Raw genomic sequence first — 21,000 nt, forward strand, 5'->3', positions numbered from 1 at the left:
CACTGCACAGTACACCATCTGCAGCCACTGCACAGTACACCATTAGCAGCCACTGCACAGTACACCATCAGCAGCCACTGCACAGTTTACCATCAGCAGCCACTGCACAGTACACCATCAGCAGCAGCCACTGCACAGTACACCATCAGCAGCAGCCACTGCACAGTACACCATCAGCAGCCACAGCACAGTACACCATCAGCAGCAGCCACTGCACAGTACACCATCAGCAGCCACTGCACAGTACACCATCTGCAGCCACTGCACAGTACACCATCTTCAGCCACTGCACAGTACACCATCAGCAGCCACTGCACAGTACACCATTAGCAGCCACTGCACAGTACACCATCAGCAGCCACTGCACAGTACACCATCAGCAGCCACTGCACAGTACACCATTAGCAGCCACAGCACAGTACACCATCAGCAGTCACTGCACAGTACACCATCAGCAGCAGCCACTGCACAGTACACCATCAGCAGCAGCCACTGCACAGTACACCATCTGCAGCCACTGCACAGTACACCATTAGCAGCCACTGCACAGTACACCACCAGCAGTCACTGCACAGTACACCATCAGCAGCCACTGCACAGCATCAGCACCAGCACAGCATCAACAGCCACTGCACTGCACAGTACACCATCAGCAGATGGAGAGCGCAGTTGTGGTATGATGGTTGATGACCAATCTGTACAAGGCCAAAGCTGCTGCTCACCCATGTTCATGATGAGTCATTTGAAAAAAGGTTTTTTGAAAGTGTTGAAATGTATTTTCCTCAAAATACTTTCACTCTGTTACACCTGTACTGTGCCATTCTCCAATACCTGCCATGGTGTCATCATTCAACCTGTCATTGTGCCGTTACTGTAAGCTGCCTAATGTTTGTGACGTATTAATGCTTGCTAATTTTGCGAGAAGAGCGCAACGTAAATATTAATCATCTTGAAAACAAACTTCAACAGTGGGTGTATATGTGTCGCCACAGTGCTCTACGAACATTTGCCATCGTAAACTCGCTGGTTCTGAGAGATCGCAAAATTTAGTGACGCAAACATTGGGCCGTTTACAGTATTGGATTTCTAAACGGGGTAGCTGCAGCTGCTTGCCCACACCAGTAGAGTACACTTGTACATGTGTTTGTATGGACTGGTCGGAACTAACCATGTCAGCGATGAAAATAACTACCGGTATTAACGGACATCTTGCAAGGGAAACAAACACATAATTTGCTGCATACAGTCGTAGTCATCCTGCCGTACAAGATGGCATGACAATGCATAGGACATGACTGAGTAATAGCCACACGTGAGTATTAGCAACAGCGGTGGTCATCATCAACATCATCACTATGAGTTACAGAACAAGCACACCCAGCAGCACCACCACCACAACCACCAGCAGCAACAGCAGCAGCACCTGCACCACCAGCACCACGAGCACCACAAGCACCACGAGCACCAGCACCACCAGCACCACGAGCACTACCAGCACCACGAGCACCACCAGCACCAGCACCACCAGCACCACCACCAGCACCAACAGCAGCATCAGCACCACCAGCAGCAGCAGCAGCAGGATCCGCTTTTCTAGAAGAACTCACACATGAAAATAGGATGCAAACGGCAAACAGGGAGGCGTCCGTGAACAGGATGTAACGCCATGCAACCTTGCGCCCAGTCGGTATCAACACCTTGATGAAAACTGCTTCCAGGAAGTTACCGATGTTGAAGAAGAGCTACCAGCAATTAGAGTGAACATGAAGCATGCGCACACAAACACACACTCACACCATTTGACATACACACATACACATATGCACACACACACACACACACACACACACACACACACACACACACACACACACACACACACACACATACGCACATACACACGCACACGTGCGCGCACACACACACACACACACACACGCCCACACATATATGCACGCTGCAATATACTTCTGTAGCTTCTCTTTGCCAGACATGGATCAGGTGAGCCTGCCGGGTGACGAGAGAGAGAGACTAAAAAGGGAATCTGAGAAAGTGACTTAGCTAGCAACTGGAAACGCCCGATGATCGACATCGATCATTGTTAGTAGCACTTACAGTCAACACTCCGGCTCCCAATGTACGGTAGCGTGTTGGCAGATTCTCAAACAATATCGACACCCTGGGAGAGAGAGAGAGAGAGAGAGAGAGAGAGAGAGAGACACAGAGAGAGAGAGAGAGAGAGAGAGAGAGAGAGAGAGAGAGAGAGAGAGAGAGAGAGAGAGAGAGAGAGAGAGAGAGAGAGAGAGAGAGAGAGAGAGAGAGAGAGAGAGAGAGAGAGAGAGAGAGAGAGAGAGAGAGAGAGAGAGAGAGAGAGAGAGAGAGAGAGAGAGAGAGAGAGAGAGAGAGAGAGAGAGAGAGAGAGAGAGAGAGAGGGAGAGAGAGAGAGAGAGAGAGAGAGAGAGAGAGAGAGAGAGAGAGAGTGAGAGAGAGAGTGAGAGAGAGAGTGAGAGTGAGAGTGAGAGTGAGAGTGAGAGAGAGAGAGAGAGAGAGAGAGAGAGAGAGAGAGAGAGAGAGAGAGAGAGAGAGAGAGAGAGAGAGAGAGAGAGAGAGAGAGAGAGAGAGAGAGAGAGAGAGAGAGAGAGAGAGAGAGAGAGAGAGAGAGAGAGAGGGTGAGAGAGAGAGAAGATAGATAGAGAGTGAAAACAAGAAGAGGGCCCAGTATTCAGCCAAGAAAATGAAATTGAACAGAAGAAAATTCTGTTCTTGCTTGATATTTGGTAAGCATGTAGGGACAACATCAACATACAGCCCTTGGCCACTACACCAGAGCCAGACAGACCTACTCTACAGTAGATCAACTCTATAGTTGATCCACTCTATACCAGATCCACTCTATAGTAGATCCACTCTATGGTAGATCCACTCTACAGCAGACCCACTCTATAGTAGATCCACGTTGTAGTAGATCCACTCCATAGTGTATCCACCCCATAGCGTGAAGGGTCAAGAGTGAAGAGAGTGAAGACTCCCTCCGAGTCCACCCCATATTAGATCCACTGTGTAAAAATCCACTCTATAGTAGAACCACTCTATAGTAGCAGATAGGACACAACAAGAAAGTACTACAACCGAAACTTGCTGATTTACCATGCAATTGCCGTGTTGCAGCGCTATGCCCGCTGAATAGTGCATGCAGGACCACCAATATGGTGTACGTGGCAAGCATCAAGTCAGGCAGCACCTTGAAAACATACACTGGGATGTCGGCGCCAGAGTTCAAGAGCAGACACTCCAACCATATGACCACGCTAAGACATGAGCGCTATGATAGCAGCACTCAGCTGGCTAGGTATGTGCGGAGCCTTAAGCGCCAGGATAGACCATACGAGATTTCCTGCGCTGTCAAGGAGCGTGCTAATGCCTACTCCAACGTCGCAAGGCGCTGCAACCTCTGCATAGCCGAGAAGTACCACATCCTAGCATCAGACCGCAGTATCTCGCTTAACAAACGCACGGAGATTGTGTCCAAGTGTCGCCATGCTGCAAAGTTCCTGCTTGGCAAGTACAACGGTGTGACCTAAATCACTCTTGCAATGCCCGCTGAATCCATGTATGAAATTCCTCACTCTTATGATCTTGCTTACACACACAGCTGCCTCTGTAACACTACTGCATATAATCGGATCTTAGCTGTTCATCCAGTATTAGTTGTCTGGTGATTGCCTATGGACATGAAACTATTAGTTACAACGAACAATGCATGGTGCTCTGTGCCATGTGTAATAGCAGATCCAACCTACAGTAGATCCAACCTACAGTAGATCCAACCTACAGTAGATCCAACCTACAGCAGATCCAACCTACAGCAGATCCAACCTACAGTAGATCCAACCTACAGCAGATCCAACCTACAGCAGATCCAACCTACAGCAGATCCAACCTACAGCAGATCCAACCTACAGCAGATCCAACCTACAGCAGATCCAACCTACAGCAGATCCAACCTACAGCAGATCTAACCTACAGCAGATCTAACCTACAGCAGATCCAACCTACAGCAGATCCAACCTACAGCAGATCCAACCTACAGCAGATCCAACCTACAGCAGATCCAACCTACAGCAGATCCAACCTACAGCAGATCCAACCTACAGCAGATCCAACCTACAGTAGATCCACTCTATAGCAGACACTCTCTATAGTAGATCCACTCTATAGTAGATCCACCCTATAGCAGATCCACTCTATAGTAGATCCACTCTATAGTAGATCCACTCCATAGTAGATCCACTCTATAGTAGATCCACTCTATAGCAGATCCACTCTATGCTAGATCCACTCTATAGTAGATCCACTCTATAGTAGATCCACTCTATAGCAGAATCACTGTATAGCAGACACTCTCTATAGTAGAACCACTCTATAGTAGATCTATGCCATAGCAGGTCAGATCTATAGTAACGAATGTAGTAGAGGTGAGGCATCCTGCAGCTTTATAACTCAAAGAGAATTGGTGAGCACCCATGCTCGTTCCCTGGACCGGCACTGCAAATTCACAACTCATTTCAATTCACAGAATCTTTTTCAACGTTTCGGCAAATAGTCATCATCAGGATGCAATATGAAGTGGAAGTCTGCCAAGGAGCATTGATGAAGAAAGGACGCTTGCGAACTTCAAGGATGATGTTCTCGCTGCCTACACCAAACACAAGCCACCGAAGTCTAATATGACCAAGGAGGAATGAGATGAGCTAGCCAGACTTCGCAAGGGCAACAAGTACAGTCATCAAACCGTCAGACAAAAGTACGAAGTTAGTCGCACTGAAACAAACGCTCTACCTGGAGAAGGCGGACGCATTGCTATCAGATAGCGCTATGTACGAAAAGGCTGACCTAACAATAACCGAGTTCGAGACATGGGTGAAAGCTGTCCTTGAGGACAAGTGCAAGAACATGGATTCCAAGCTGCGGAAGTCGATTCCCAATGATACTACAGTACAAGATTCCCTGAGTTCTATGGTCTCCCAAAAGATCATAAACAGAACCTGCCCCTACGACCCGTCGTGCCAGCATGTGGTAGTCCTGTCACAGGCATATCAATCATACTAGAATGCATTCTACACCAGTTGCTAGACTTTGTCCCAGCACACCTGACTAATACGAATGAAGTCCTTGATGACATCTGCGATTTATTCCCAGATCCCAAGGCTCGTGAGGGAACAGTTCTTGCCACGTTGGATGTCGTGGGCCTGTACCCGAGCATTTCCACTGAAGAAGGAGTATACGCAGTGGGAGAAATATTGGAACAGAATTTCAAAAGAATCAACGTGTATGACCATAACTTGTGCAGAGTCAAGGACTTGCTTCAATTTGTTCTTAGTGACAATTTTTTTATGTTCGGGCGACAAGTTTACCACCAGCTAGAGGGAGTTGCAATGGGCAACAATCTAGCACCACCATTCGCAATACTGTTCATGCACTCTCTGGAAACGAGCCTTCTTGCCGATTCACCGGTTTTGCATGTACTGTACAAACGGTATATTGATGATGTGATCATTCTCTGGACCCACGGTGAGAAACGCCTCTTGGAGCTAATACAGCACTTCAATTCAGGACACGACCGAATCAAGTTCACCTACGAGCTCAGCAGGAGCAAAGGCTACATTGATTGCATGGACGTGATGATTTCCATACAACAGTCGGGCTGGATGACGTACAAGCTCTTCCAAAAGCCATGCAACAGTGGATTGCTGATTGACTACGCATCTGCTGTGCCCCATCACATCAAACTTGCAGTTGCCAAGTCTCAGTTCTGAAGAGCACAGCGACTGTCTTCCAATGACACCACGTGTATAGAAAGTGAATAGAAAATTCAAGACCAACTTCAACTCAGAGAGCCTCATCTTCAGTGCCCGAGAAGAAGCAAGGAACCCCAAGCGTCGCCGCCGAGGTAATTCGTGTTGTGCGTTTCACAAGCTGCCAGAATATAAGTCGGACAGGGTGCATCGCAGCGTGAGCAAAGCTATCCGGAAGCACGAGTTACCCGTCCGGGTGGTTTACGAGCATGCGTGTAGCCTCAAACATCAGCTCTGCTACTCAGCACAAAGTCCACTCAGCTGCATTAAGGAGCCCAACATCAGAAAGATAGAGGGAAGAGGACGCCCACTGGAACCGTGTCTGACTTGTAAGTCGGGTGGAGTGAAAGTATATTTGAAAAGAATTGTGATATACTGTCTGCAGTTCAAGTTGTGCAGGGAGAAGTATAATCATATGAGCGACGGGCCCGCACAATGGAGACGAGACTGGAGGAACACAATGATGAAGCTTGAAGGCGCACTGTGGATAAGCCATGGGGTGACCACATGCAAGCTAAGCATGCAGGGATCAGCCTTACTGCCAGAGACAGCATCTTCTCGGCAGTGTCTTTGATTGCAAGAGCCGGTGACAGGGCAAGCCGCAAATTGCGGGAGGCAGAGGAGATCAGAAACGATCCTTCGAAGGCCCAGAGATCAACAAGTAGTGCTGGATGGGAATTACTCTAAAACATTCACACCACACTTATTGTCTAGGTGACGATGTTTTCTGGAGAAAAAACTGACATAGTCACATTCGAGTATTACTAGCGAGAAACCTGTTCCACCTGTTCAAACATTTCTCAATTCAAAAACTCGGATCTTGAGTCAATAGTGACGTGGAAAGAGAAAAGGACCTATACATTACTAGTTATGACTAACAGTCCACCGAGGTAACGAGATAAAAACAGTCAGATAGTGCGACAATGAGGCACAAAACTAACGGATATTGAGACATTCGACGACCTGACACCTAGCTCCAACACATCTACGAAGCGCAAACCAACAGCCTTCTACAACTTCAAGTTATCTGGTGACAGATGTGCTGCGCTAGCTTATTACCAACACTCGGCACATGAGTGAGAACTTGCGATCTTTTACTGGCTATAGGCATATCCCTAGCACAGAGGTCACATGATGATTGTGTCATCATAGAAGTACTATCAACACCTATAAATACCAAAATAACACCAAAAAAAAATTCACGGTCCGCGTGAGACTCGGCTGGAAGCCGGGTTTTCCGCATCCGTAGGAACGCCACCACCCTTCAAGAATCAAGGCGCAGATGCAGCTCCTAAAGCGGTGGGAGGTGAGTAGATCAGCTCACCAGCAAGTGGTCAAAGACCGAAAATCCCATTCACTGCATCCATGTTCACCAAATCATTGTATATAACTGCTCCTTGGCAGACTTCCACTTCATATTGCATCCTGATGATGACTATTTAACGAAAGGTCGAAAAAGATTCTGTGAATTGAAATGAGTTGTGAATTTGCAGTGTCCAGGGAATGAGCATGGGTGCACTGCTCACCAATTCTCTTTGAATATAGTTGATCCACTTTATAGTAGCAGATCCACCCTACAGTAGATCTACTCTACCTTAAAAGCCCCTGTATACGACCACTCAAAATTACGCCCACCCTCCGTGTACACGCCCAGTCAGGGGAAGTCAACACTTTTGTTTCAAAATACCGCCCATGCCCATGTATACGCCCAGGTATACTGGCAACACCAGTACATGTACAGGTACTGATACCCAATACTTACTGCTATCCCTATTCCAAGTAAACGCCCGGTTCCAAAATAACGCCCGTGCCCTTGTATACGCCCAGGAAATTGAGGCTGCTATTCTATACGCCCGGGGCCTATATATGGGCTTTTACGGTATATCACACCCACACCATAGTAGATCCACTCTGTAGTAGATCCACTCTGTAGTAGATCCACTCTGTAGTAGATCCACTCTGTAGTAGATCCACTCTGTAGTAGATCCACTCTGTAGTAGATCCACTCTGTAGTAATTCCACTCCATAGTAGATCCACGCTATAGAAGATTAACTCCATATAAGAGCCACTCTATAGTAGATCCACTCTATATTAGATCCACTCTATAGTAGATCCACTCTATATTAGATCCGCTCTATAGTAGATCCACTCCATATCAGATCCACTTTGCAGTAGATCCACGCTATAGTAGATCCACGCTATAGTAGATCCACGCTCAAGTAGATCCACGCTATAGCAGACCCACTCTATAGTAGATCCACTCCATAGTACAGTACACACTCGCTACAGTGGAACCACTTCTATGGTAGAACCAATTTATACTGACTGATTTGATTTGGCTTGACCAACAGCTGTGGGTGCCTATCATATCTACTGTGTCATCATCCCGGATGCGAACCCCCCCCCCCCCCCCCCCCTTGCGGACCATGAACATCTGTCTGCACAGGCAATCCTAGTACCACAAGGTATAAGCCGCACTTTAATCACCAGTTATTCACCCAGAAAAAGTTGGCGTCGCCTATTTTACAACGGTTAAAGTCAAGGTGATACATAGGGTAGATGACTGCAGATTGTGACAAGAATCAGGGTGCGGCTTATACTCCAGTGCGGCTTATACTCCAGTGTGGCCTCAATTCTGGGAGAAAAAAAACAATAAATAACTGCATGGGATGGCAGCTTACCTCTGACCAGCTCCACCATGACCAAAGCCGACAACAAACCTCAGACCCAGTAGCCAGCGGTAACCAGGGGTGATGCCGCTCAGGAAACCAAAGTAGGATATCCACAATATCATCATTATGATAGCCTGTGCAGTGTGTGTGTGCATGTGTGTGCGTGCGCGCGGGCGTGCGTGCATGCGTGTGTGTGTGTGTGAGAGAGAGAGAGAGAGAGAGAGAGAGAGAGAGAGAGAGAGAGAGAGAGAGAGAGAGAGAGAGAGAGAGAGAGAGAGAGAGAGAGAGAGAGAGAGAGAGAGAGAGAGAGAGAGAAGAGAGAGAGAGAGAGAGAGAGAGAGAAAGAGAGAGAGAGAGAGAACGCCTTAGCACACGTAACCTGCATTGCTCAGTGTCTTGAAGTAGTTTGCTTGAACCACTGCACCTGTATCTCACAACAACGCTGAAAGTCACGTGACAGACAAACATGATATGCTGTCATGGACATGAAAATCCGGTCGGAGGTGAAGCGACCCAGGGCGCTGGCAATTCAGCCACGAGTACGCATACGATCAACACGTGCACGGCATGCAACGTGTTCTGTACGCACTGAGGGCGCCGACCCTGTGTCATTTGACCGGATTTCCAAGTCCCCAACAGTAGCTGCTACAATCGGAACACTGGACATCACCATAGCGACAACAATGGCGGTTAAAATGCATATAGGCTTACCGTTCTGCGGCCGAAATGCGTTGCTAGGTAACCAATGCCCATGCCGCCGCATGCTGCTCCGGCGAATCCACTCTGTTGGCATGACAACACAACACGGTAACCATATGAGTTGTGCATGGTTACAGCATGCGGAACAATGTGAAGCCGTGTAGGGACGATTACAAAACCGTTCATTCGCACTAGCTGGGCCTAGTTTGATTTGCACCAGCGAGTAGTGAAATAACGGAATTGTACTGCTCCCTGAATTGCACAGTATATGGGAGTAGAAGAGGGTTTGGTAGCACCTCAACCTCAGCCTCTGCTCCAGCCCCAGTCTCAACCACAAACCTGGGAGGTGTCGTTTTGATCTACTGGTTTTGGTAGAAACTACTTTTTTCGGTAGATGTGTTCATTTTTTCTACCCCAAACGGTAGATTCTACGTTCCTCTACCGGCTCTACCAGGTTTGAGGCGGGTAGAATTCGGTAGAAGTTGGTAGAGGTGCGGTGTTTCTGTACTTGTGTGACCATGAGAGCTGATTTTCATAAGATATCGTACATCGTACTGTAAAATCGACGTTCGACCGAAATGGGTAGACCTGCGTTTGTAAACTACCATCTACTGTCTTTTCTTTCCAACATCCGCTCTACTCTACTCTACTCTACCAAGTACATGTAGACAAAAACAAACATAACCTAAGCTCCAGCCTCAGCACTACAAAATAGGCACGTAGTATGAACTTTCGGTCCACATGCGTCCAGCCTCAGCCCTAGCCACAGCCTCAGCCCTAGCCACAGCCTCAGCCCCAGCCACAACCTAGACCCCGGCCACAACCTAGACCCCGGCCACAACCTAAACCCCGGCCACAACCTAAACCCCGGCCACAACCTAAACCCCAGCCACAACCTAAACCCCAGCCACAACCTAAACCCCAGCCACAACCTAAACCCCAGCCTCGACCTAAACCCCAGCCTCAACCTAAACCCCAGCCACAACCTAAATCCCAGCCTCAACCTAAACCCCAGCCACAACCTAATCCCCAGCCACAACCTAAACCCCAGCCACAACCTAAACCCCAGCCACAACCTAAACCCCAGCCACAACCTAAACCCCAGCCACAACCTAAACCCCAGCCTCAACCTAAACCCCAGCCTCAACCTAAACCCCAGCCTCAACCTAAACCCCAGCCTCAACCTAAACCCCAGCCTCAACCTAAACCCCAGCCTCAACCTAAACCCCAGCCACAACCTAATCCCCAGCCACAACCTAAACCCCAGCCACAACCTAAACCCCAGCCTCAACCTAAACCCCAGCCACAACCTAAACCCCAGCCTCAACCTAAACCCCAGCCTCAACCTAAACCCCAGCCACAACCTAAACCCCAGCCACAACCTAAACCCCAGCCACAACCTAAACCCCAGCCACAACCTAAACCCCAGCCTCAACCTAAACCCCGGCCACAACCTAAACCCCAGCCACAACCTAAACCCCAGCCACAACCTAAACCCCAGCCACAACCTAACAGTGCATTGCTGTGCATTGCTGCTAACAGTGAACAGTGCATTGCTGCTAACAGTGAACAGTGCATTGCTGATCCCAGCGTACTCACATAACACTCCACACAGCTGCCTGGGCATGGTCGTCTGGGGTGTTGAACAGTGCATTGCTGATCCCAGCGTACTCACATAACACCCCACACAGCCGCCTGGGCATGGTCGTCTGGGGTGTTGAACAGTGCATTGCTGATCCCAGCGTACTCACATAACACCCCACACAGCCGCCTGGGCATGGTCGTCTGGGGTGTTGAACAGTGCATTGCTGATCCCAGTGTACTCACATAACACCCCACACAGCCACCTGGGCATGGTCGTCTGGGGTGTTGAACAGTGCATTGCTGATCCCAGTGTACTCACATAACACCCCACACAGCCACCTGGGCATGGTCGTCTGGGGTGTTGAACAGTGCATTGCTGATCCCAGCGTACTCACGTGCATTACTCATACCTTCCTTATTTGGCAATACGCAATGGGCTTCAACCTTCCCATAATGTGAAATCAGTGCTCGCCCACCCACCACCTGGCAATAGATTTCTTTTCCCAAAGCGGATAAAGGGCCCCTTACGCTGGTCAGGAGAGCTTCATCTAAACTGTCCAGGTGAAGATGACAGCGAGCCAGCGGTGGAAAGAGGGAAAACCCCGTCGAGCCTAGTCCTGTAGCAACCTGGACAGAACACCGTACATACACCCACACCCACATACACACACATACACACACATACACACAAACTCACACACACACACACACACAAACTCACACACAAACTCACACACACACACACACGTACACACACACACACACACACAAACTCACACACACACACACACACACACACACACACACACACACACACACAAACTCACACACAAACTCACACACACACACACACACACGTACGTACACACACACACACACACACACACACACACACACACACACACAACAGCAAGTTACAAATACGGGTTTGCATTCCAGCTAGTCTAGAGGGCTACGGCAATACCGGAAAACAGCGGCAACCAGCGGTAACCACGGGCAACCCCATCCCTAAGCATGCATGCACACTCATGTCAGTATACGTAGATTTCGGCGCACACGAGTAACAATGAATCCGAGACCTTTGGTCGGAGGAGTTACTTCTGCCCCGCCCTCACTTCCATCCAATATGCCACCGCCCCCGCTGTGCAGCAACTGATGGTTCTGTGGTATTCAGTAAAAAAATATGTAGACAATGTGAAATGGCTAGCTGTCCACCGGAGATCGAGTACGCGCAGATGTCTAATCATTGTTTGCTTGCAGAAGACGGTAGCTGCTGCCAGCGTAGAACTTGCGTTTCCTGCCAACTTCAACTTAACTGAAATGGGGGAGAGACGCTCGCCAACAGTCATCCAGAGCATGCGCCGAGGACTCCGCAGTACAGCCAGACCTCGCTTAACCGCACACATCCGTTTTCCACAAAAATATCCGGATAGGCGAGGGAGCCGGATAATCGAACACACATACTGTATGTATGCATGGCGTATGCTGTAAATCAATAACCAACGATTTTCTTCCGGATGGCGAGGGATCCACATAAAAGAGGACCGGATAAACGAGGTCTGACTGTACATCTAACTTTCCAGTTAGCACGGCGGAAAGAAAGCTACACTCCCCCACCCCTGCTGGATACGAACGATGCCTTCTCTTCTTCCCTAACACTGGGTTTGTTTCTAAAATGTCGAGAGTGTGTTCGATACAGTTAGGGGAGGACCATCCAAGGAACGATCATGCGTTCTACGTGAAGCTGTTGCTGTCTGCTGGAGTAAAACCAGGAGATGTGAAGCAAGTAGATCTAAATGGCCGACGTGGATTCTGCAGAATTACATTTTGCAGCACTGAAGTAAGGGACGATGTTGTGACGAAAGGCCTGCAGGCTAACGGAACGCCTTTGACCTTGGTGGTTGGAGATGGTGCTGTAGTGTCAGTCCATGCTTTTGGCGTGGCTGAAGACGTTTCCCTCCCCTCCATTGTCTCTGCAATCGAGAAATTCGGCACTGTGATCGGCAAACCAAAGCGGGAGGTGAAAACCATTGAAGCCTGTACCTTCACCACTGGAACGGTGTACGTCAGTATAGTACCGACCGTAGCTGTCCCCTCTGTGATTGTCTTGCCTGGCTCACACCAGAGAATCCGTGTATGGCACAAGGGTCAGACCCCAACATGCTATAAGTGTGGGTCAAGCCACCACGTGTCCAGAAATTGCACTCAGCAGATGCAACGGGGCAAGAACTCTGCATCTGGTACGCTGTACTCCAGTATGGTAGGGTCAAGCGCAGGTCAAGCCAACAACTCTGTGCACCACAGCTCTGAACCCCAGCCACCACCTCCAGTACTTGGCGCCTCGAGTTCATCTACGGATGCAGAGTCAGAGATCTCATCTCGACCTAGTGAACCTTGTACGGACCCAGCACAACCCCACGCGGATCCAAAGGACAAGCAGAGCACTAGGAATATATCGGAACTGTTGCAGCAGGCTCGCAATGAGACCACAAGTCCGAGCAGAACCCCAATGCAGGATATGAACAAATTCTGCAGAGGAAAGACAGCTCACCAGTCACCTGACGCTGAGGGCTTCACCCTGGCTTCAGGGAAACACACCTTCCCAGCACAGTCCAGGACTGCACTGCACAGCACTGAAGGATTTTCTGAAAGTAATGAACTGCCAGTTGGACATGCAGATTCACAAGAGGATGCTGACAGCAGCCTGGCGAATGTTACAATCGGTGGGATAACCTTTGAGTACTGATTAGATCTTCTTTTACATAATCTATGACAGAGTCAAACCCAACTGCCAGACTCCAACCCACTTTTACAAGAACAGCCATGCCTTCACTTAACCCCCTTGCTGACTCATTTAGTCCGTCAGTTCCACTACCTTCTCCTACCCACCCAAGTGCACTTCGCGTTCTATTTCTCAACATCAGGAGCCTGCGTAACAAACTCAATGACATCCTACTGCTCACACAACAACTCAACGCCCCGGATATAGTCTGTGTCAACGAAACCTGGCTCGACGCCACTGTTTCGGACCAAGAAATAGCCCTGACTGGATATAGTGTAACACGCAGAGACCGTAGTGGTCGAGTAGGAGGAGGAGTTTGCATATACTGGAAGTCATGTCTTCCGGTAAAACCAAGAGACGACATAACAACTGATGGTGTGGAAAGTTGCTGGTGTGAAGTCGCTTGCAAACCCCGCAGTTGTCTTGTTGGAACGATCTACCGCCCTCCATCTGAACCTGTGGGTTACTGGGACAAGCTAGACGAACATCTTTGCGCTGCTCTAAGGCCACAGCCAAATGCTATCGTTTGTGGTGACTTTAATGTGAATATTGACCTAAGTGCCAGGGACCCTCAGTATCACTACTTATCTGACTTGCTGAACAGCTATGCTCTGCATCACGGTGTCAACAAGTCTACGCGATTTAGCTCAACAGGACAAGACAGCACCCTCGATTTGATACTGAACAATTTTGATCCTTCCACTACAGCGAAGATCATCCCGGTCGCTTTCAGTGACCATGCTGCCGTGGCCAGTGACTTTCACCTCATTGTGCCTCGTGGATCTGACACCACACGTTTATACCGCAACTATCACCGGATAAACCACGATCACTTCCGGCGTGACCTAACCCAGAAGAACTTGTGTAGTATTACCGGCAACCCAAGCGCCATGTGGACCGAGTGGTCTAGCCGGTTTATTGAGGTTTTGGAAGTCCATGCCCCACTTCAAAGTAATCACAGAACGAAGAAGCCTTCAGTGCCATGGATTGACCGGCAATTGTTGTACTTACTACACAAGCGGAATAGGTTGCACCGAAAGTGGCTCTCTGCTAAGACACAGGAGACTTATGATGAATTTAGTACAGCCAGACGCGCGGCAACTAGCTACAACAGGACCCGGAAACAGGAATTCTACAACTCCAAATTTCAGCAATGTACTGGAAATGCCAGAGAGACTTGGAAAATAATCAAGGAGTTGACAGGCAAACAGTCGACGTACAGGGATCCACAGTGCACAGTGGATGCGATTCGAGACACTTTTTCGAAAGTTGTGGAAGATCCAGCTCGCCCTGCACAGCTACGCCTACCCCTTGGGCCTCCACCTGCGGTGCACTTCTCGGAATTCTTGCCAGTCTCCATTGCAACTACTCGGAAAATGTTGGAACAGTTGGACACCAGAAAAGCCACTGGGAGTGATGATATTCCAGCAAGTCTCCTCCAGATGCATGCTGACATCCTGGCACCGTCACTCACGCTACTATTTAATAAGTCATTGAGAGAAGGACAGTTTCCTGCGGCAATGAAGGTGGGTAAGATACGGCCTCTGTTCAAGGCTGGAGACCCCAGCCAACCCAAGAATTACCGACCAGTCTCCCTATTGCCGATAGTGTCGAAAGTGCTTGAACGTATTGTTCATAAGCAGCTTCTGCAGTACCTCAACACGAACAATTTCTTGCCTACTAGTCAGTTTGGTTACAGACACCAGCATTCCACAGCAGATGCCTTAGCGCTAGCTGTAGAGAACATCAATGAAGCACAAGCCGCTGGGCAGCACACAGGAGTAGCATTTGTCGACATGTCTAAAGCCTTCGACAAGGTAAAGCATAGCATTCTGGTTGAGGACCTCTTTGAACTGGGTCTCACTAGCACTGCTTTGCAATGGTTTTCAGACTACTTGATGTGTCGCCGGCAATACGTGGAGACAGGAAAAACCAGAAGTACAACTTATGACAGCCAGTCAGGGGTTCCTCAAGGGTCAGTTCTCGGACCTTTGCTCTTCGTTCTGTATGTGAGGGATATTGCCGGCGACCTTGCCCCTCATGACGTCACCACTATTCAGTTTGCTGATGACATCTCGCTGCGTGCGAGCAGTCCACAGCCAGAAGTTGTCTCCCAGCGCCTCACTGCAGCAGTTCAGTACCTGGCCACTTGGTTGAAGAAACGTGGACTGATCCTTAACGAGACCAAGACGCAGATACTCGCCATACCACACCATAGAGCTGCAGCCCTCGACATCAATGTTGTATGCAATTCACAAGTCCTACCAGTAGTCACATCTGCCAAATACCTTGGCCTGCATTTTGACTCGGACATGAGTTGGACCACAATGGTGGACCATGTTGCTCGTCGTGTTGCCGGCAAAATTGCTGTCCTGCTGCGACATGCTTCCTCGCTGCCGTATCCATGCCGACTCACCTACTTCAGATCTATCGTTTTGCCTGAATTTTTGTATGCTTCTATTAGTTACTACCCGTATTTGACAGTTGCCCAGGAACAACGGCTGCATAGGCTGTTCAAACGTGCCGCTCGGGCAGTCTGCAAGTCGCCACCGTGGACCAGTACTGCTCCCCTGCTAAATCGAATGCATGTATGTGATCTACAGGTTTCTGTGCACTTGAATATGTTTTGTTTCATCTGGCGATGTTTGCATGATGCATGTAGCACCCTGTTTGAGTCCTTTTTTGCTGTCGTGCCCTCAACTCGCACTCGGGGAGGCCAAAGCAACTTGCTTGTGGTCCCACCTGCTAGCACTGCTCGTTCTGCTAAGCGCCTAACGCACGCTGGAGCCATTATGTGGAATAGATTGCCACCAGCAGCAAAATGTTCAAATAGGTATTTGGATTTTAAATCTCAAGCCTTGCAGTATATATTATCAGCGACATAGGTTTTCCAATGCTCACTGGATTGATATCTGTTCGTTGCAACCAACCTTCCGTCATTTTTCCTTTCTCTTTTTCTCTTGTATCTACTTTTTTCCACAATATCCTTTAACATGTTATTCACAGTGGGTCCAATGTTATTAGGCATTTTGCCTGTTTTGATTTCCACTATAAATAAAGTATACAACAACAACAACAATACGCAGTGTTTGGGAGAAATAATAATTCACTCGTCATGAGCTTAGCTTGAGGATGCTAACAATTCAGTAATGAAACTTGCGCTCATCGAGGACCACTGTGTGTTATAGTGCTTAAGCTGACAATATACCACAGTGCTCAAGCTGACAATATACCACAGTGTGTTATAGTGCTCAAGCTGACAATATACCACAGTGTGTTATAGTGCTCAAGCTGACAATATACCACAGTGCTCAAGCTGACAATATACCACTTGGAATACAAACTCAGCTTGACACTCTATTTCCAGCGCCACAACACAACATGAAGACCCAAAGCAGCAGCAGCAGCAGCATGAGGCATTGTCGTCACCATTGGATTGGTGAGAGGCAAACGTGAGTGTGGTGACAAATGGACAAAAGAATGGTGACAAGTGGACACGCGGGGGTTGGGGGGGGGGGTAGTGACAAATGGACACGAGAGGGGGGAGGTGAAAAATGGACAGGGGGGGGGGGGGGGGGAGGAGGGGGAAATGGGCATCGGGGAGGGGGGGGGGTGACAAATAGACGCGAGAGTGGAGAGAAACAGACACGGGAGCCGTGACCATAATTGTACACATCGCTACCGCCTCCAACATCTAGTTGCATGTACGCTAAAGCGACAACTTCAACTTCCTCGTAAACGTTATCGTTCCATCAATGCTGATGTCACCAATTTAGAAAAGTACCGGTGTAACAAAATTTCATTTTACTCTTTTAATACTGGTGTGAAAGGATACCTCGTTGGATTGACCACTAATATACAATGACTTTGATCTGACTTGTGTGTGGGTGAGTTCATCAGTTGACATGCTTGCCACAATCAAACACCACATGTTCTCGCGCGAAACATCATGTCAACCTTCTGCACGTTGTGCAGGGGTACAAAATCCTTTAGCCATTCACTGTCTGCTATACGTACAGTCATTTACTAATATGACCAATTCAGCTGAACAATCGACTTCGATCCCCCAACCCCACCTCACCCCCAATTGCACCGAGCGCAAGCGCGCATACTAACATAGACACATGCACATACATACATACATGTACACACACACGCACACACCTCAGACCTCAGACCTGCCCATCGCGGAAGCGATGATAGCGAACAGCTATGTTAGACATAGCAACTTGTGCTGGGATTACACCATTCAACAGCTCACATACACACATACACACACACACACATACACATACACACATACACACACATACACACACATACACCCCCCCCCCCCCCACACACACACACACACACACACCCCCCCCCCCCCCACACACACACACATACACCTCCCCCCCCCCCCCACACACACACATACACATACACATCCATCCATATTCCTCCACAACCTGCTTAACTTCTTTAATGCTATTGATACTCACCGAAATTAAGCCAATAATAAATACGAGTCGATAGTGGAACGGACCTATTCCCAGGGCATTGAGGCCCTCTGCGATGGTGAAACAATCCTCTGTAAACAAACAAAACAGAACACACATGTACCGGTGCACATGCACAGACAGACAGACAGACAGACAGACAGACAGACGCACACACGCACGCACGCATGCACGCACACACACACACACACACACACCTGTCCTGTCCTGAACATTGCCGTAAGACGGTCACATGTCCCCTCATACGAGGGGACGACCGACATGGGGTAGGTCGGTTGAATACGGTACGCAGCACGCTCCGCAGGCTAGCGGCCAACGAGAGCACACACACACACACACACACACACACACACACACACACACACACACACACACACACACACACACACACACACACTCGCTGGCTTTGACGACAGAGGCAATCTACGCGCCGACACATACCCATGGAAATCATGACAGTGGACACAAAACAACGAGGACAACCAAGGCTTGTTTGCTGCTACCCTTGATTGTCCTTGTTGTTCTGTATTACGCTCTACCTCCGCCATGGTGTTGAGCACTGTCAGCACACTGGGTACATCCACCGGAGACAGTGGACAAACGGAATGAACATCCATAATGAAGTCTTTCATAAAATATTGACAGGTTACATAAAAGCTGCGTTTTATAATCATCTTTTGGGGGGGGGGGGGTTCACAGGCTCCGTTATGAGACAGGCTTCTATACAAGACAGGCTTGGTGTGAATTGGAGAATTTTGGTGCCCCACACTAGCCCGGATTCACTTCACTGCGGACATCACGAGTTCACATGCACGTGTGGTCTGTGCATGCAACATGTTGACAACAGACAATGGCTGCAGCTTAGCCTGTAGGATCTAGGAGTGAGTGTAGTGTTGCTTTGAAGCTGCAGCTGCTATACAAAGGCGGGTTATGTTCGATTTGATGTTTCCAACAGTGCAGCTTCTATTCGAGGTCGGCTGCTATTCAAATGCGAGCTGCTATACAAAGGCGGGTTATGTTCGATTTGATGTTTCCAACAGTGCAGCTTCTATTCGAGGTCGGCTGCTATTCAAATGCGACCGGGTTTTAGCAATTTTTACACAAGACTTTACGGTAAACTTAATACAAGCTGCGCTTACTTCCCGGCGCAGGTTCCGTTCCAAGTAGCGCCATTGTCGGTGGGTACACATTGCCGACGATCTCCTCATCCATTGCAACTGCAGTCGTGTCATCGGTTTTAAATAACAAGCATACACACATCTCCTATTGGCGATGGTGACATCGTGAGAATAAAGAATTCCACATAATCTGTTTGCTTTTCACCGAACTGTTCATACGGCGCATACTGCCCTCCATTCAAACAGTATGTAGCCCAGGCACAGGTTCAGACCAGCAAAGCAGTGTTACTGGAACCGCTACCAAAGTATATAAACCTGATTCCTACTGATACAGGTCTACTCTCCATTATAACGTAATCTGTGGGACCACACCAAAGTTATGTTATACCGAGAGTTATGCTATGTAGAAACCCGTGTGTGAAATACAAGATATACCTCAGCATGAAGGGTATTACAAGGACAAGGCGGGTTCAACCATGCATGCATATACACACTGTACTAACATCAACATCAGATACAATCAATGCCGCAGAATATATGCACAATATGACTAAACTGGCTAGCTACAGCTATAGCTTGATCGTACCATGGACGTGAATCTACGTTGTATCGAGAGTGCGCACGTCGGGGACCGCGCCTTAGCGTGCGTTATGTCGAGGTTTACGTAACGTCGTTATGTAGGACTAAACTGGCCTAAGGGCGTGTTCAGACTACCGTGAATCCCGTCAAACCGTGAATGCCGACAAACCGTGAAGGACATTCACACTACCGATATCAAACTAACGTTACCGTGAGGTTTTCAGCTCTCACCGCGGCACTGACGATGGATTTTCCCTTTTTTTCCAGCGCGCATGCAGCCTGAGCACTTTTTTACTGGTGGAAAAGTTTTACTGCCGCAGCAGCCGCGGCAGTAAAACTTTTCCACCGGTAATGTGCCAGTAACGTCACGTGGTCGAATCATATTGGCAACTTTCCCATTCCGTCACTTTTTATCGGTAGTCTGAGCTGCCTAGCTACAGCCATAGCTTGATCGTACCATGGACGTGAATCTACGTTGTATCAAGAGTGACACACAAACACACACACACAAACACAAACACACACACACAAACACACACACAAACACACACACACACACACACACAAACAAACACACACACACACACACACAAACACACACACACACACACAAACACACACACACACACAGATGTTGATGAAGGCCAGACAGGTGTAGACTCGTCGTAGTGCTCCAAACCAATAAGACTTTACATCCAGCATGGATGCGAGACTGTTTGGCATACAACGTTGAAAGTAGTACGTACTGTAGAACATGTAATTTTCGGTGTAACTTTAAAATTTCGGTGATTTCGGTAGAGAAACCAGGCACCTAAATTTAAATTACACCTAAAAGGCACTAGAGTATGCACTGTATGTGAAGGGAAAGCTGGTCACCTAATTCTAGATTACGCCTGAAACCTGGCAGGTCCCTGGCACCGAAATTTTAATGCAACTAAAATTACACGTTTTGCAGTATGCATTAGTCCAGGTTTTTCGTACAAATGACGTGCAGCGCCAATTGTAATGTCTTTCATTAGCAAAGATAAAAAGATTAGAAGCGGTGAGGCCTCCTGCAGTTTCATACAGAATTACAGATGGAGCGGACTCGCTCCCTTCTATTTACACTGCAACGTTCGAACACATTTTCGTAGTTAAAACAACGTTTCGGCATATAGCCCTCATCAGGTTTGCAATGATGTGCACGCAATACAGGACAAGTGCGCAGA

The 21,000-nt window shown here is 48.4% G+C and overlaps 1 protein-coding gene across 1 annotated transcript in view; it reads right to left on the minus strand.

Moving 5' to 3' along the window:
• Nucleotides 1–326: 326 nt before the first annotated feature.
• Nucleotides 327–21,000, minus strand: part of LOC135827204 (synaptic vesicle 2-related protein-like) — a 31,109-nt gene continuing 10,435 nt past the window's right edge. Inside the window, exons 3-10 of the mRNA XM_065339733.1 lie at nt 19,235–19,312; nt 18,078–18,166; nt 11,340–11,438; nt 9,240–9,311; nt 8,538–8,662; nt 2,116–2,179; nt 1,608–1,742; nt 327–386 (exon numbers count right to left, since the gene is read on the minus strand). Of these exons, the coding sequence (XP_065195805.1) occupies nt 327–386; nt 1,608–1,742; nt 2,116–2,179; nt 8,538–8,662; nt 9,240–9,311; nt 11,340–11,438; nt 18,078–18,166; nt 19,235–19,312 (722 nt within the window). The remainder of the gene's footprint in view (nt 387–1,607; nt 1,743–2,115; nt 2,180–8,537; nt 8,663–9,239; nt 9,312–11,339; nt 11,439–18,077; nt 18,167–19,234; nt 19,313–21,000) is intronic.

The sequence above is a fragment of the Sycon ciliatum genome, chromosome 11 (assembly GCF_964019385.1).
Source record: "Sycon ciliatum chromosome 11, ocSycCili1.1, whole genome shotgun sequence".
In the NCBI taxonomy this organism is placed as follows: Eukaryota; Metazoa; Porifera; class Calcarea; order Leucosolenida; family Sycettidae; genus Sycon; species Sycon ciliatum.